The following is a 17,853-nucleotide window of genomic DNA, read 5'->3' as shown; positions in this document are numbered from 1 at the left end:
TTTTAACATATATTGAAATAGAAAACAGTTATTTTAAATTGTAATAATATTTCACAATATAATTATTTTTACTGTATTTTTTCATCCATTAACACTAAGAATTACTGATCCTAAACTTTTGAATGGTAGTGTGCCTTTTTACTGTCAGCAGCAGTGTTTTTAGCATGCTAACAAGACGTTTAAAACAGACTTTTGTTTTTTTTTCATTGAAGACATCATAAGTGAAGAAGATACAAGCATTGCTTTTTAGAATCAGGGTTTCCACTGTTATGAAGAACTGATAAAGTTGCAATTTCTAGGTCTTGAAAACTAATGTAAATAAAAAAAAAACTTAAGTTATGAACATTTTTGTACAGTTTTTTTCTAGTTATGCTCAGCTCTAAAATATTGTTCCTTGTGAGTACAACCTTTGTTTTGTCCATCTTTCTTCGAATCTATCCAGAAGTCATGGAAATTCAGTGATCAAAAGGAGTGGGAACCCAGGAGATTGTACATGTGCTGTTTGTAGCCGGTTCTCATCTAATCTCTACATCTCTATAATAGAGTCCTCATCCTGTTTGCTGTACATGTTTCTGTATCTCGCTCTCGCTCTGCTCTTGTATAAATCCTCAGGAATGCAGAGGCAGGTGGGAACAAGTGCTCGTTATACATGTTTGCTTGTGCTTGCACACATGGTCACACTTTGGTCCGTGTCAACCCTTTAAACTCATTAAACTCATAACCAAATAAAAAAAAAGCCAAAATATAAAAATTTTTGCCTACTGAAAGCATTTTTGAGTTTGAATGCTTCTATGATGCCCAGAAATGCTGTCTAGGTAGGCCACTTTCTAGATTCTGAGACACAGTCCTAGTATGTAGCAGAAGTCCTTTTTTTTCTTCTTTCCTGTATGCTTGCAGAACCCAACCCATCTCATTCAGCTTTTTTTGTCTCTGCACCCGTCCCATAAACCACACCATCACACCAGCATGAAACGATAGGAAAAGAGGGCTTGAAATGAAAGAAAGTGGTCTGAGAGAAAGATAAACAATTACCGCACATTTAGTTTGGCATGTTCTGCCCTTTCTCCTTTTTTTCCTCCTCATCAAAGCGCCTTTGAAGAGTGCTCGGTTCTGCAGCGTAATCTCTTTCACTTGTTTTTCTTTCATTAATAAGCTACGGCCCCGTGGAACTGTCAGTTAGCCGTTTAAACGTGGTCTGCACTTTCGTTACGTGCTGTTGAGATTGGATTCGTGATTGCGGTGCGTGTCAGGACAGGAAAAAGACTGAACGATTTCAGCATTGGGGTCTTACTGCTAGTCCGAAATCTTTCCCATAGGCTTGAGCAAGTGAGAGCTTGTTAGCATAGGACTAAAATGTCAAAATTCACGATCTACAGTATGTAACCACCAATGTTTTAGCTCGTTTTAGTGTGCACTTAGCTAGGTCTGTTCACCCCAAATATGTGACCCCGGAGCACAGGTATATTTGTAGCGATAGCCAAAAGTACATTGTATGGGTCAAAATGATCGATTTTATTTTCATGCCAAAAATCATTAGGATATTAAGTAAAGATCATGTTCCATGAAGATATTTTGTAAATTTCCTGCCGTATATATGTCAAAACTTAATTTTTGATAAGTAATATGCATTGCTAAGAACTTTAAAGGCGATTTTCTCAATATTTAGATTTTTTTGCACCCTCAGATTCCAGATTTTCAAATAGTTGTATCTCAGCCAAATATTGTCCGATCATAACAGCATACATACATCAATGGTAAGATTATTTATTCAGCTTTCAGAGGATGTTTAAATCTCAGTTTCGAAAAATTGACACTTAAGACTTGTTTTGTGGTCCAGGGACACATATGTAAGTTTGTTGTTATTATAAAAGCATGTTTGGAAGAGCGTGAGGGTGAGTTGATGTTTGTTTTCATTTTTAGGTGAAGCGATCCTGTAATATTGCGCTACTATGGCTGAATGTGTCTTTAAAATGGCTGTACATGAACTCTGATCCTCTCTTCAGTCATTATAGTGTAAAAAGCAGTGCTTTGCTTACCAAATCACCTTGAGTACCATTTTTAACCTCTCACTCCTTCAGTAACGCTTCTGAGACCAGCATCCTCCCTCTTCGCCTGATTTTCACCCTTCCCCGAGTCCTCCATTGGCTGCCAACCTGACAGAAGTTGCTTTTTGATTTGGTTAAATTGAGACCACCAACAGCGAGGCGTATAAGGGAAACGTTTGTTTGAATTGGGGTTTGTTTCTTCTCTTGTCTCTCTCCCTTCTGTACAGTTTTGACACGAGTCGAAGCCAGCACAAGGGTCTTGTTTCAATTAGTAAAAAAATACTCGCTCATCTAGCAAACTCCTTTCTGCCTGTGTTGATTTTTGTGGTGGTGCACTATTTTACTCTAGATGATGTGTTTTTAAATGTTTCTAGTGCATTTCTAGTAAACAATGTGTTTAAAATGTTTAATCTAGTGTACACTACTGTTAAAAATCTGAGATTTTGAAAGAAATTGACACTTTCATTCAGCAAGGATGCTGTCGTTTATAATGTTGCAAAAGATTTATGTTTCAAATAAATGCTGTTCTTTTGAACTTTCAGTTCCTGAAAGAATCCTGAAAGAATCCATATCATGTTTTTCACAAAAAATCAGAAGCAGCACAACTGCTTTCAACTGATAATAATAAGGAAGTTTTCTTGAGTGGCAAATCAGCATATTAGTATGATAGGGATCATGTGACACTGAAGGCTGATTTTAAATTATAATAATATTTTGCAGTATGGTTTTGCTGTAAATGCAGGCTTGGTGGGCATGAGACTTGTTTTTTTTTTTTTTCAAAAGCATTCAATTCTTAACGATATTTTTTGATACTTTGCACTGCCAAGATTAGCCAAACTAGGGATGGAACAAGGGATGGAACCTTCATAGTGAAGGTGTAGCATTTTTGTTGTCCATTTAGGCTTTTTAAACAAGTTGCACAAGGGTAGAATGACATGAATAATATTGTTTTAGTTACTAAAATATTTACAAGTGTTTCATATATTTCCCTTTTTGGTCAAGCTCACTTTGACAGTTTTTTTTCTTTTAGAACCCATCCAACTTGAATATTATTTTATAGTAATATAAAACCAGTGGGCTTTGAATAAGTCTTGTTTCTGCTTTGGTGGGAGTGTGTGTGACATGAATTCATCAGTAGCAGGCCTTTGTCTGGTTTGTGTGTCTGTGATGTGGGTCGATGAGACCATTGAGAGTTCACATAATGCATTTCTGCACCGGAAAGACATTAAAATGCACATTGCATTTGCTGAAATTAACTTATTTGGATGGCAGTATGAAAGGGATTGTGTTTTCTCAGATAATTAAAACCAGCCTAAACCTGCAGATATATTGTGCATCCCAAAATAATAAATAACCCACATTCATGACATTGGTTTAGCGTGTTGACACAGTGTGGTAATAAAGGTGACGTGTTTTATGTGTTTACATTGAGGCCCTGGTTCAGCACACTTACCGTCAGCAGCGCTCGCTGACATGACGGCAGACCTCCGGGGTCAGAGTTGAGAGGTCGGGTCGGACGATTTAGTCTCGGCAGTGAAAGATAGAAACGATAGATGGAGGGGGAAGGGGGTTCGGTGAGGGAGGTGTGAAGGTCACAGGGCTGGAAAATGAGAGTTTAGATCTGATGTCAGGGTGAAAATAGCCAGAGCGACCCAGCTGCCAGCGCAGTGTGTTTGCCTTGCCATTAACTCGCCCTCGGCTTATTTTCAGAGCCTTGGATTCAGCCACTTTGTCTGGGGTGACAGGGCCTCCAGACCCTATAACGTATAGCATGCTTTGATATATAGAGCATGAAATAAAGAGCGAACAAAACTTACAGACTGTTTTTTCCTATTGGAGCGTTGAAATGAAACATGGGAGTAGATGTTTGGTATAAAACGTTAATTTTATGATCACTTTTTGAAGTGTGTGCTAGGTTGTTGTATTTTAAGAAATTTCAGGATCCATTAAACTGATCAAACATGACATTTATGATGTTACAAAAGATTTCTATTTCTATAAATGCTGTTCTTTTGAACTTTGCATTCAAAAAATCTTAAGAAAATATGAAGCAGCATGACTGTTTTCAATAATAAGAAATGTTTTAACAGCATATTACAATGATTTCCGAAGGATCATGTGACTCTGAAGACTGAAGTAATGATACTGAAAATGCAGCTTTGCATCACATGAATATATTGCATTTTAAAATATACAGAAGTAGAAAACAGTTATTTTAAATTCTAATAATAATTCACAAAATTACAGTTTTTATTGTATTTTTGATCAAAAAAATGCATTCAAATAATAAAAAAATGGTTTTATTTTATAATAGTTTGTTAGGTTTGCAACCTTTTTACATACAAATAATATACAGGATTTTTTTTCCCCGCCAAATTCCTGTCAGATCATAAATGTTCTTGCGTTTGTGTTTGTAGGCACAAATGTGGTGCTAATTTCCATCGAAGCTTTATTTTTGGCTGTTCATCTAGTAAGCTGGATCAGAGATGTCTGGAGTGAAAAGCACTTAAGGAAGGTGAGTGTTAAGCCACCCGCCAATAAACGGCAGGAGAGATAGAGAGATAAAACGAGGCTCTGGAGTCTGCGCCTGTAAAACGCTGCCCTGCTGAAATGTGATCCTGTAAAAATATTTTCCCATCATTAAGCTGTCATCCACGAACCCCTGATACACAGCCCGGCCAGGCACTGCAAGTTAGCTTGTATTTGTGTGTGTATGTCTGAGGAGGCATTAGTTAGCAGTCGAGACGCTGTGTTTATTTGATTTCTGTCCCGTGGTAATGTGTCGAGTGAGGCGAAACGACTCGCCCAACTCCAGGTTTGTGTAAATATCTGAATTTTGAATGCGGTTTGGTTCTCTCCTGGGGACTGCTGTGTGGTTCTCTGTATGCATGCCATAGTTTAGTATGGAAGGAGAGAGAGGGATCTTTATTTACACACGTCTGTCAGAGAGCACCTCTCCTCTGCTCATTTACAAAGCCCTGTCCGACCGCTGTTTGTGCGAGAGTGTGTTTACACGTGTCATTCAGCGACGTCTGCCCTGATGTCAGCTCTAACAGGGCGGTCTTGCCATCTGTGTGGCGTTTGTGAACGCCAGAGAAAGTGACTAGTTGGGTCAGTTTGAGGAAAAATAAAAGGGTTTTCTTTGTGTAGATGTGAACTGGGTGTTTAACTGACCTGAAGGGCAGCATTGGCTCTTAATCCAGGTCAGCCTCCCCCTTTTTTAAGGGCTAGGTAGATCTTACAACCTAAATCAATAGAGTGCTGCAGGGATGTCATTTTTGTAGTCCAGCCTGAAAGTTAGCATCACCCTGGTTCCCCCACACAAAAAGCCAGTAGGATTTTTCCATTGGCTTTTGGATTAATGCAGAAAACAAGTTCTGTGACCAACTAAAGTTTATGATTCCTACAAGCTTTGTTGATCAAGATAATCTATACAAATTTGGAAGCCAAAGTCACATGACTTCAATGTCACTATCACTAAGCTTCCAATAACTCTTTGATGTTTATTTAAAATCTACAAGTGCAAAGTTTGAGTTAGAATATTTTACAAGAGCACGAGGCTTTGAAAAGGTCCACACTTTACAAATAGACACCAAAATACAGTATGTGCCAAAATGGGGTTTTGAAAATCATTTTTGGTTAGAGTTAGAACCTTTTTCCTCTACAAAGAACCTTTTGGTCCAATGCAAATGTTCCATGGATGTTAAAGGTTCTTCATGGAACCATAGATGTCAATAGGAATCCTTTATTTTTAATAGTGTAGTGAGTTGAAGAGTTTTCCTGTTTGTTGTGACAACCTCTGTAGTTCCATTTTGCCACTTGTTCGCCTTTTTCAAGACACATAAAAACGTAAAAATCACAAGTAGGGTGTTACTGATGTATTTTAAGTCGTAGAGTAAAATGTGAAAATATATCTTGAGCTTGTGTTTACCACAGACCTTGTTTCAGACGTTTAACCAAAAACACATTCAGCAAACCCGTTGACTTCAAGACATTGGAACCAGCGAAAAAGACAAACTTGTTTCTGGGATTTAGGACTCATTTTCACAGCACTATTCTCTCTAGTGGTAAATATTGGCACCTTATGCTAAATTTTCTCACATTATGTTCTGAAGTGTCTATAACATGCAAGTGTGCATTGCTTTCTCAATGCAAAGGGCACTAAACCATTGACATGTTTATAACATATACCTCAGTAATAAGGCATGGTTTAATTGCACAGACATTTTAAAGCAACTCTATCACCCCCTTTGGCTGTAATGCAAAACCACAGGTCTGTGTTTGCATACTTACGTAGACAGTGTTTCTGGCCACGGCATTCGACACCTGATCTGAATTCCACCTCTGTACTCGTCAACTGTGTGTGTAACTTCCAAGTTAAACAATAGGCACAACATGGCAACTGTGTTTGGTCTTTGTGTGTGTCTCAAAGCCAAGATAAGATAGCAGTGGGTGAAAGCAAGTGTGCATGCTTGTGTCTGTCAATGCACAGACCTGTCCTTGTTCCTGTGTGTGTTTGCCGTTATGTCAGAAGGGATAGGCCAGGCATTGTTCGGGACTGTATCGAGCAGGAGGGAATGTGGACAGCATGGTAAATGTTTAGACAGGTTGCAGTTGGAATTCATGACTGCGGTTCACACAATTGTGTTTTTACTATGTGTACTACTGTTACTATTGCTCATACTCGGGGTTAGAGGATTGTTCAGACACCATAGCGTGTGTGACTTTGACTTTTGCATGGTCTAATACCACTCACGGTTTCTTCAGAAAGTCTAAATATCTAGTTTCTCTCATTGAGTCTTTTCAGCCTGTGGGTGCCTAGGAGTACTTCTAAAAAATGAAATGGACCTCTGCAGAGGAAATAGGCCCCAGATGTGCATGAAATCATAGTGAATGGTGAAAAGCCGACATCGCGCCCTATTTAAACCCCCTCGGCTCGCAGTGGGAGGGTTCGGGTTCCCTTCATGGCCCATGATGGCCTTTAGGACCCAGTTTGTGGTTATGATTTGGATCTGAGGGTTCAGCTGCATCTTGCAAGTGACAGAGGCAAATTCCACAGATTTAGAAAGGAATGGCTAATTGTTCCACAGTTATAAAATTTGCAAGCAAGCCCATGACCTCAATAATGAATTAATTTTTTTTGGTTTGACTAGAATTCAAACTTTTGAGATAATAAGAACATTACTTTTTTTTGGTATAGAAAGTTGTTAGATTACAGAAAAGCAGCTAGTGTAGACTAACTTAACCATTCTTGCATTGTTTTCTGCGGGTCATAGTTGACATCAAGGTAAAGATTGCACTCCCAGATCAGCTTGTGTAGATGTCTTCACTCCCTGCAGCGAGAGTCGAGGTGTTGTCTTTCACAGAGATTCCTGGCCAGCAGTGAAGTCGAAGATTTATGCTTTTCTAATAAATCTCAGGTATGGACCCCGCGAGGGGTCCAGAGGGGTGGAGGTTTTAGAGCAAGTGAAAATTAAGCATTGAAGACATTAAATTACAATGAATGTTTTCAGTTCATGTAATATCTTTTGAGCATTCAACCTGTACAGTAGATTAACCTGAGGATAAAAAATATGGACTACACAAATAATCGATAATTATTTCAATGTTTGGTGGCCATATTTAAACTCCATACTTTTTGTTTTTGGGTTGGTTTGAATTTCTTTTTTCTTTTTTTTTTTTTTTTTCAATTAAAATTTATTTGTTTATTTTTCAATTAAAATGTATTTATTTATATGTTTGTTTGGAGCTTTACTATGAATGCTGTTGAATAGTAGACTTTCAAAATATGTTTTCTAAAGCCTACATTTAAGATTTGTCTGTGACATGCAATCCTTTGCTATTTGAACATTATACTTTTGTATGCATTTTAGGTTATTTTAATTCTTTCATGAATTTAAATGATCCATTCTGCATCCTTTTTGCTTCCTCAATTCAAATTCAAATCAAATTTTGGGGTCGCATTAAACTTTGGGGACCAATTCTCGCTAATAACTATTAACTACAACTTTTGCCTTAATGAGCTCCTAATTTGCTGTTAGTAAGGTACTTGTTAGGTTTAGGTATGGGTTGGATTAAGGAATATGGTCATGGAGAATAAGGTATTATGTGCTCTGTAAGTGCTAATAAACAACCAATATTTTAGAAATATGAATGCTAATAAGCAGCTAGCTAATAGTGAGAATGGTCCCTAAATTTAAATTGGAATATATAATAGCATCTCTTGAGCAATTAGACCTTCACAGTAAAATAAACAAAGGATGCATAAGTATAGAAGGTTTATGACAGTGATTACAAGTAGTCCCATTAAAACATTATAATACACAGTAAAAATGGATAAACGACTTTTAATGTGGAAAAAACACTGTTATCTGTTTCTAATTTAAACCTATACAGAGATTTAGAGATGTATGAAATTGGAGAAATCATTGATATCAATTGTGCATTACTAAATTAAACCAAAACATACCTGCATATCCATGTTTCTTTTTCAGCTTGATTGGTTTTTATCTAAACCAGTCGTCCGTGACGTTGCATCTGTCATTGCCACATCCATGTGTGTGTTTTTTGGAGCTTTCTGATTTTATCTCTGATTTATTATTGTGTATTTTCTTTAAACAGCCATTCATGCGATATGACGAAAGGTGCTTCTCAAACACACTTCTTATTTTCTTTTCTTTATCCTCTGTGTTCCTCACTATGGTGATGTCAATGAGCCTTAGCGAGTGCGGGCCGTCTGTCAACATTACCTTCATTGTCGTGTGAAAGCAGGTTGGCAGGAGGACTTGAAGACGGATGGCGCTGTGTTCGTTGTGCCATTCTTTTAAACAAACGCAGGGGAATGAGAACTGCAGGATTAAACTGGTTTCAATTTGTCCTTTCAGCCGTCATAGCTCACTTCACTTTCCCCCCCCCCTCTGCGCTTATGAACTGACGTTGGTCTCTTAACCACATCCTGCCTCAGCAGAAGACAAAAGTGGCTTTAGATCAGCTGGAAAGAGTGGGACAGTGAGCATGTCGTTTCTTGCTGCTTTTTCCCCCTTACCTGGCCTTCAGCCTGTGCTATCACATCCTCCTCTGATAGTGCTGTGCTGAGCTAGCAGAACTGACAGATTTATGGATGCAAAGGGAAAAAAATATGCTCCACATGGTTTGCTTTTGCTCATTTGGCTTTTTTGAGTTGTTTTTTAGTCTTCATGATACCCTCTGCTATCATTTTAGATGCAGGCGTCAGCCAGATCAGGTTACCAGGAGATAGCAGCAATGGATTTAAATAGATTTGGAAACCCATTGATTTTCTCCACGTTCAGTTCTGTTAGTAGTTTATGGAACATCTGCATTGTTCCACAGATGCGGACAGAATACCTTAATATAATGTGTTGTCATGATGATGAGCGTGTTTTATTTTCTCTCTGTAGCTGTACATGTGAATCAGCGCTCTAAGCCTGATTCAATATTTCCCATCTGTGTAAATGTATACAGTACATGCAGGAGTGCAGATGTGGTGCTCGTGACACACCTCGCAGAAAAACTGAATCCAAAGTATGTGTTTGAAGGAATATTTCCCCCCAAAATGAAATTTTGGCATTTATTTTCTCACCCTCATGTCAGTCCAGTTTGAAAAAAGTCATAGATTTATTCAGCAAGAAGTCATTAAAATAATCAAAAGTGCTAGTAAAGACATTTACAGTATAATGTTACAAAAGATTTCTTTTTCAAATGAACACCGCTTTCTATTCATCAAAGAATCCTGAAAAAAAAATTAAAAAAACTTTTTTTTAATATGGAATGTTTCTAGATCATGTGAAACGTAAGACTGGATTAATAATGCTGAAAATTCAGCTTTGAATAAATTACTTTTTAAAAAATATTCAAATAGAAAACACTAATTGTTAAACAGGTCATATGATATTGCTAAAAAGAACATTATTTTGTGTATTTGGTGTAATGAAATGTGTTTATGCGGTTTAAGGTTCAAAAAACACATTATTTTCCACATACTGTACATTATTGTTTCTCCTCTATGCCCTGCCTTTCTGAAACATTTCTTTTTTTTTTTTTTTTACAAAGCTCGTTGTTCTTAAAAGCATGGTGTACGCTGACTGGCCAGCTATTCAGTGCATTGTGATTGGCCCAATACCGCAAGCGTGTGACAAAAATGTTATGCCCCTTAACATACTGTGATGCCGTGTCCCAGCGTGATGAGACAAAAACAATAAAACCCATTACAAACAAGGCATTTGTTGCATCCAGTGGGGACATAATTACTGATTATAATGACTTATACTGTGTTTTTACACGTTGCGTTGCATTGTGCCTCATAATCATAAAACCAGGTCTGCATTTATGATCAGAGAAACAACAAACAAGCGCTACTCTACACTGCTCAAAACTCACGTTTGAATCATCAGTGACAAATTCTTTAAATATGAAAACATACTTACAGGTTGTGAGTCAGAACAGCCAGCATTGTAGGCTACTCTCCCAGATTCCTCTGTAAAATGCGCTGCACACATCTGTATTTTTGGTTTGATCTGTTCTAGAGCAGTGTTGTAAATACAACAGAACCACTGATTTCTAGTCGTGTCCTCTTTTGGAAGACCAAACAAAGTAGCTTCGCTCTCACAATGAAACACACAGCGTCTCCACAACATGGCGCCAGCTGCAACCGCAAGAATCAAAGTTACTTCTTCTTTCTTTGCATGAACATTTGGGCGGCGTTATGCAAATCTTCCCACATCATGACGTAGACATGTGGGGGCGCGTTTAAACAAAGCATTTTAGCAGGGTGTGGACGAGTCTTAACTTCTATATAGAATATCTCTTTGGGTTTGAGACTTTATTCTAATCAAACCCAAACATGAAAACTACTAACAAACAGAGTGTTTGCTCAAGTTAATGAAGTTGCTACCATAAACCACATCATATGACCCCTTTGAATTGTACTAATATTTCACAATATTGCTGTTTTTACTTCATTTATAATTAGATAAATGCAATCTTGGTGAGCAGAAGAGATAACTTTTTTCAAAAATCTCACCAACCCCAAACTTTTGAATAGTAGACCTATATTCTGTATAATTAAGTTTCAGAAATAAGCACCATAAAATGCATCATAAACATACTGTGCACTGACATCCACCCTAGTTCCCATTGCCATGTTGATGAGTCATGTCAACTATTTTTGCATTACTGAAGTTTTATTGCTCCGGTTGTCATTCAGTGTAATAGTAAGGAAAAGAGTGACCGAATCTTGTGACTAAATCTTTACATTTATGAGCTTCTCTTTTAATAGAGATCTCAAAGAAAGTTGCTTGAAACATGAAATGCAAAGGAACTAGAACTTGAAATCCGACACACAGTCATTTGATTTCTGAAAAATCCTATGCATAATTTTAAAAGCAAGGAGATTAAACTTTTGTGTGTTGTTTGAAATAGTGAACTTTAGTTCAAGCATTTGCGTGCAAACACTGAAACTTAGAGAGCGATTTGGGGACAGGCTATGAGGAGGGAAGGCCTTTGGTGCAGCGATGAGCTCAGTCTTGAGACGTGTGGCCAACAGAGCCCCAGAGATAATGACCAGCCAGACTCCATCTCTCTCTCTCTCTCTCTCTCTCTCTCTCTCTCTCTCGCGTCTTAACTCTTTGACAGCCTTTATCCAAGTGTCTTCTGCATGAACTGCTCTGACTCCCCCGAGATCACAGGCTTCTGTAAGTATGTGCTAACTACAGTGTTTCCTGCACCACTTTTCTACGGCAAAAGAACTGTTTTTCCAGAAATGTGAGCTTGCAGTCTGAATTATGATTAGGTATCGCATGTATCGTGAGACAAAGCCAAGACACATTTTTCTATTGCACGTTACGTGTCTCTGTTGTCTTTACTAGCTCAAAAACAAACATATGTCGTGAGCAGTGTGTAGCCTAACTCAGTCTACGGTGATTCTATTAATGAATTAGCCAAAAAGATTCACAGCATGAACCAAGATACGTTCATGCTGAGTTGCATTTAGAGTTGCATTAAAAAACACATTTAGAACAGAGCTTAGGGAAATGTTTTTGTTGTTTAAGGAACTGGAATCATTAGTCATACCAGCATCCGTATGCTAAGAATCTCTGGCTAGAAAATAAAAGTGATGTTTATCTGCTCCTACTATTCTAGTAGTACATTTGTAAAAAATGTCGGAGAATCATTTTCCCCCATGGTATTCCCAGAAAAGGTTTGTTTCTCAGTGGCTCAGACCTGTTGGAACAGGCAGCGAGTCCCTCATTGCGTGTCCAGAGGGCAGTTACTGACATCAGCCCCTTATTGCACACTTCTTTCTCTCACCCTCTGCATCCGTGCTCCCTTGCAGTTGGGCATTAGTAGTTCATTTACAACTGTTTCTATTTGCAGAATTTATTGCAGGTTAAATAAATTAATAATTCCTTAATTTATCATATTTTAGATTTTAGAACAGTTCACCAGCAGTGACCAAGAGCTCTGTAACCAACGACTGTTTTACTATTACTATAATAATTTGACCAGTAATAAAATCTGCAATTAAGTCTGCTATGGAGATTTTTTTTTTTATGTATTATTATATATTTATATGTGTCATATAATATTATTTCATCCTGCAATCTGTTTTTTAATAAATAAATAAATAAATAAATAAATAAATGTTTCATTTTTTTATTTTAAAAAAAGAAAAAGATAACTCTTTCTTTCTTTCTTTCTTTGTTTCTTTCTTTCTTTCTTTAATGCTTTTATTGAATTGGCTAATTATCAAGAAAAATAAAAAATAAAAATCAACACTTTTTGGACTGTTTCTCTTGTTTTTAGTTCAGCTTATTGAATGTATCATCTGTTTGTTCTGGTTACTTCCTGGTTTCCCCAATAATGGAAGTTGCATCTTTGCAAAATCTCTTTACAGGCTCTTGCATGTACCAGGAGCCAAGATTCCTTTCCAGAGCATGATCGCAAGCTGCACATTTAAGGGCTGTGGAGTGTGACGTTTAACTTGAGCATATCCCAATATCTGTAGCACATCCTTCACTTTAAAGGGGTCATATTCTGCACTTTTGTAGCATTTTATTCCTTTCCCCTGAAGTCCATTGTAACATTAGTCAAGGTTTCTCACACCAGAACAGTTGTGATTTAGCATTGCATGACCATTATCCACCCTCTCTTTGACCCTTACAGCACTTAGACTGTTTTTGCTACTGTACCTTTAAGAATTTTCTATAAAAGAGCTTTACGATTGACTAATCTCCACATACCTGCGCAACTCTCTCTTTTATTTCCAAACAGCAAAAAAAAATCCTGTTTTTCATTTTGCACTCGTGTAGAATTATCTTGCATTGCTTCAAATCCAGTGACCCTCGCTTGCTTGTCATCAGCCCGCTCTGAATAAGTCACCTCACTCTTTAGGGCTCTCTGTATAGTCTGCTGATGACAGAGTGATGAACACGGGTGTGAAAACCTTTCCCTTACTGCTCACCCAACATATCGCCGCCTCACAAAATGCCTTTTATTTGCACGTTCCACAGGGTCCCATGTTGTCTGTCTTGTAAAAACAGGACACATAGTTTCCACTGCAGGATAATGACAGATGGATCCTGCCAGTAATGGTGGGACTTTAACAAGTCTGCTTCTTGTTGAACTAAACCCACATAATCTGAGCGGGCTTTAGCGTGCGGGTGCATGTCTGTACGTGCAGCGTGACACTGAACTTTTGCCTTGGCCAGAAATGGCTCAGCCGTGTTTGAAGTAATGCAGAGATCTGCACTAATGCGTTTGCTTGTTTACACTGCAGTCACAATGGTGCGTTAGTATTTGTTTGGCTCTGTATGACTATCAGCAGCCCCATAAAAGACATGCAACTCAAGGTCCAGGAGGCCATCTGCATTTCCCCTCTTTTTTTCTCTTGGTTTTGCAGAAAATCTACAGAATTTGACACACCAATGCACTGACCAAGTACTAATACTTCTTGTTTTTGCATTCGTAGGGTCAGTACCGGCCTTCAGACCTCCTGTGCCCTGAAACCTACACTTGGGTGCCCATCGAGAGATGCATTCCCCGCCTTGATATCTCTGCTTACTCTCGTCTCAATGAGAACGCCCAAGCAGGTGAGCCTTCAACGGGATTGTAAACCTGGAACAAAGCAAATCCACTGTCATGGTTCATCTCACAAAAATATATATCTAAATATATATATTAAAGAAAAAAATTATTTATGTTTGCTGCGTTTACCTTTTTAATGAGTTAAGCACATTTTCTCAGCTAATTGTAATTACTGTGACTCATCCGTTGCTTTACTTTGTCTTTACTCATTTAACATCGATTTACAACTGCATACAGACAATCCAATAAATACCAACAACTACTGTTTATTGATATTTATTTAAATGTATATTTTTAATATGATAGTTTTTTATATTCATATTTGTCAAATGTATTATTAGTATAAAATTATTATTAATATAATAATAATATTAATAATAATGTGATACTAATCATATATGTATATATAATTTTAAGACTTAAGACTGTTCATTTTTAAAAAATATTTTAATATTATTATTATTATTTTATTATTATTATTATAACAATATTATTTTATTATTTTTTTAATAATTTAATCATTTTGTATCTTATTTTAAGTCTAAAATAGGCTTCATTTTCTATAAGCAATATATAATTTCTTGTTTTTTCCTTGATTTTCGGAATAAAACTTCACCCTAAGTTGTAACCTTTATATATTAATATTAATACAAAACCAAAATATTTTTAATAATGAAACAATTATTTTTAGTACATATGTTATTAAAATGTTTTTATTTTATTAGTAATGTGTTATAATACTACTATTTTTTTTATGTATCATTTTTTTATGTCCTCTTTTAAGCTATTTAGGCTTAATTTTCTATAAGCATTTTTTTTTTTTTTTTACTTTTTTGGGATGAAATTTCACCCTGATCAATTTTTTAAACATGGTGCGATTCATCCACCACGTCACCTTTTCTGTTGCACATGTTCAGAAAGATCCTGTAGTTGAACCTGTAAATACTCAAAGACATTGGCAGCTCTTCCCTTTTCCAGAGCCAATCTGACAGGACCTCCCGACAAAGTTGTAGATTCGGCCAACCTTCCCCTAACACAGCTGACTGGGCTTATCAAATGCAGTCTGTTAAGTGTCAAGATTGCAGCAGGTTATTGGCCTTCGGGCCAGAATGAGTGAAATCTGATGGAGATCCATCACCGCAAGTGGGTTTCGGGAACCACTCCATTTGACCACGTCATGACACTTTACTATCAGACTTACTAATCAGTGTGACACTTCGGTGGAGTCAGTAGGGGCCAACTGTAAAATCAATATCATGTAACAGCATTTCCCATGACTGTAATTACGCAATATACGTCATTTGTGTCCGCCTAATAACGGTAGCCATTTGGCAAACTTGCTCCTTGGATGCCATTTCATTGGAGCTCAATTTGTAAACCGTCAACTGTGTTTATAGATCTCAGTTCTGTGAACAAAAGGTTGGTCCTGTGAAACGTGTGTTGAAATAACAAGACTGGATCCAGGCATGGAGAGCGTCCAGGATTCTGCAGCGGCAGTCAAGCGAGGTCAGTGCTGTGGTCACGGCCCAGAACTGTGGGCTTAATGGCGATGATAATAATAATAATAGTAATAATATCAGTACCGACAAGCAGACGCCATGCCTGGACCAAAGAGGGAGGGAGAGGCGCTTCTTCTTTTTCTCTGATTTTTCATTTTAGTACTCTACAGCAGTCAAAAGTTTGGACACGCCATTCACAGTGTTTATTATTGCTGTTTTCCACATTTTAGAATAATAGTAAAGTCATGGAAACTATGAAATAACACAACTGGAAGTATGAGATTATGTAGAGACAAAAATGTTTCTGCTGCCCTGACTTTAGATGTTGTCTCTGCACAAAGATCTGTTTTTCACTGTTTAAAGAACAGGGTTTATAGAGGCATGTCTGTCATTCTCTCAACTTTGTGAATTCATATTTGGTGTTTGGTGATGTAGCAGAGGATGAAGGGAGCATTGGCACATCCACTCTGGGCAGACCACAATGTGTTTATTTTTCCTTCTCATTGTGATCTTTATTCATCCATACACTCATGTCTGTTTTATGTCAGATGTCCCCTCTGAACATAATGATAAAGGAGTAGTTGACCCAAAAATGAACAATCTGTCAATGTTGCTCCAAACTTGTTGCTGTTATTTCTCCCATTGAGCTCATACACACAATTTTTTTGTGGTAAATGTTTTTGAAATACATCTCTTATGCTCACAGAGGCTGCATTTTTTTGATCAGAAATTTAGAAAAACTATAAAATATTGCGAAAATAGCTGGATTCAACAGGAATGTATGTTAAAATAATTTATTTCTGTGATGCAAAGCTACATTTTCAGCATCATTACTCCTGTCTTCAGTGTCACATGATCTTCAGAAACATTTCTCTCCATCATCAGTGTTGAAAACATTTGTACTGATTTGATGATACATTTTTTCAGGATTTGAAATAGAAGGTTAAAAGGATGGCATTTATTTGCAAGAGAAATATTTATTAAAAATGTAAACATCTTTATGGTCACGTTTGATCAACTTGCTGAATAAAAAAAACCTATTGACCGCAAAATGACACTTACATTTCTGGGTGAACCTTTTTCTTTAAGAAACTATAGCATTTTAATCTCACCCATCTTATCATGCCATTTAGCACACTTTCCTTTTCATCAGGTTCATCTGTCTTCACTTTTGACCCTGTCAGCCCTGTAAACACACTGGGGCAAGTCTAAGTGTGCCTGTACTTCTCTTGTGTGTAAATATTTAAGTCATAGCTGAGCGTTTGGATGGTAAATGGAGCGTTCGGGAGCAGGGTTGAGGTAAGGGTCAAGGAGAGATTACGCTCACGGTCAGCCGTTTGAACTTGTCTCTGAAGCCATTGATGAAGAGGGTGACAAAACTCCATGATCCTCATGGAAGTGAATACTGTTTCCATTTGGAGTAACGTGTCAGCTTAATATGGCATTACACAGTTTCCTAACCAGACACGATGCAAAGTGTCCAAAGTCAACTAATATGAAATGTTGTGTGAAGCATTAAAAGTGCAGCCAACCATATTTTATTTGAGTCAAGCCTGTGTGTATTCCATTTAGTAGGTTGTATTGTCTTCAGGGCCTAAGTACAATCTAATTTTGCAACAAAACATTTGTGTCAATTTAATTATGGTGTCTAACATGACTAAGTTATGTGAAGTAGGGCTGTCAAAAAAAAAAATTTGAATTGCGAATTTTAAAAAAAAAATCCACATTTTAGGTCTGCATCGGCCGTCAGGCAGTCTTATCAGTGGCGCACGAAATGCGACGACGATGTAAGTGTTATTGCATTTTAATGATTCTGTTAGCCTATCCAGCTGAACCCAGTAGATGCGGCGCTGCTACGTTGTTCATTCAATATACTGTGAAAAACAAGAACATCAGTGTGGAGATGTTGTTTATGTCAAAACTGAAACCAAGCCGTTCACACAGAAACCATATTTATCACATTTTCTAGAGGGACATCTATCAGCGTTGCACTCGCGTCTCGCACGAGAGCGGCATGTTTAGAAAGCCATGTAAAATTAATGTAAGTTCAACTTTTAAAAAACATGTCTAAAGACTTTATTGCGGTTTCCCCAATCCCACTTATTATTGTATTATTTTATTACGCTTTGAAGAAACATGCATAATATTTTGCGCGATGTGGCCAACTATACATGCATGCATGGTGCTGTTTTTCTTCTAATTAAGCA

General features: G+C 37.3%; 1 protein-coding gene across 4 annotated transcripts in view; it reads left to right on the top strand.

Moving 5' to 3' along the window:
• Positions 1–17,853, top strand: part of LOC109100707 (arginyl-tRNA--protein transferase 1-like) — a 77,399-nt gene that overhangs the window by 51,407 nt on the left and 8,139 nt on the right. For all 4 annotated transcript variants that reach the window (XM_042737534.1, XM_042737532.1, XM_042737533.1 and 1 more), the window contains one exon: positions 14,032–14,152. In XM_042737534.1, the coding sequence (XP_042593468.1) occupies positions 14,032–14,152 (121 nt within the window). The remainder of the gene's footprint in view (positions 1–14,031; positions 14,153–17,853) is intronic.

Source organism: Cyprinus carpio, chromosome B13, assembly GCF_018340385.1.
Source record: "Cyprinus carpio isolate SPL01 chromosome B13, ASM1834038v1, whole genome shotgun sequence".
NCBI lineage: Eukaryota > Metazoa > Chordata > Actinopteri > Cypriniformes > Cyprinidae > Cyprinus > Cyprinus carpio.
Note: the sequence above shows the minus strand (reverse complement) of the source record. Positions and strands in the feature narration are given on the sequence as shown.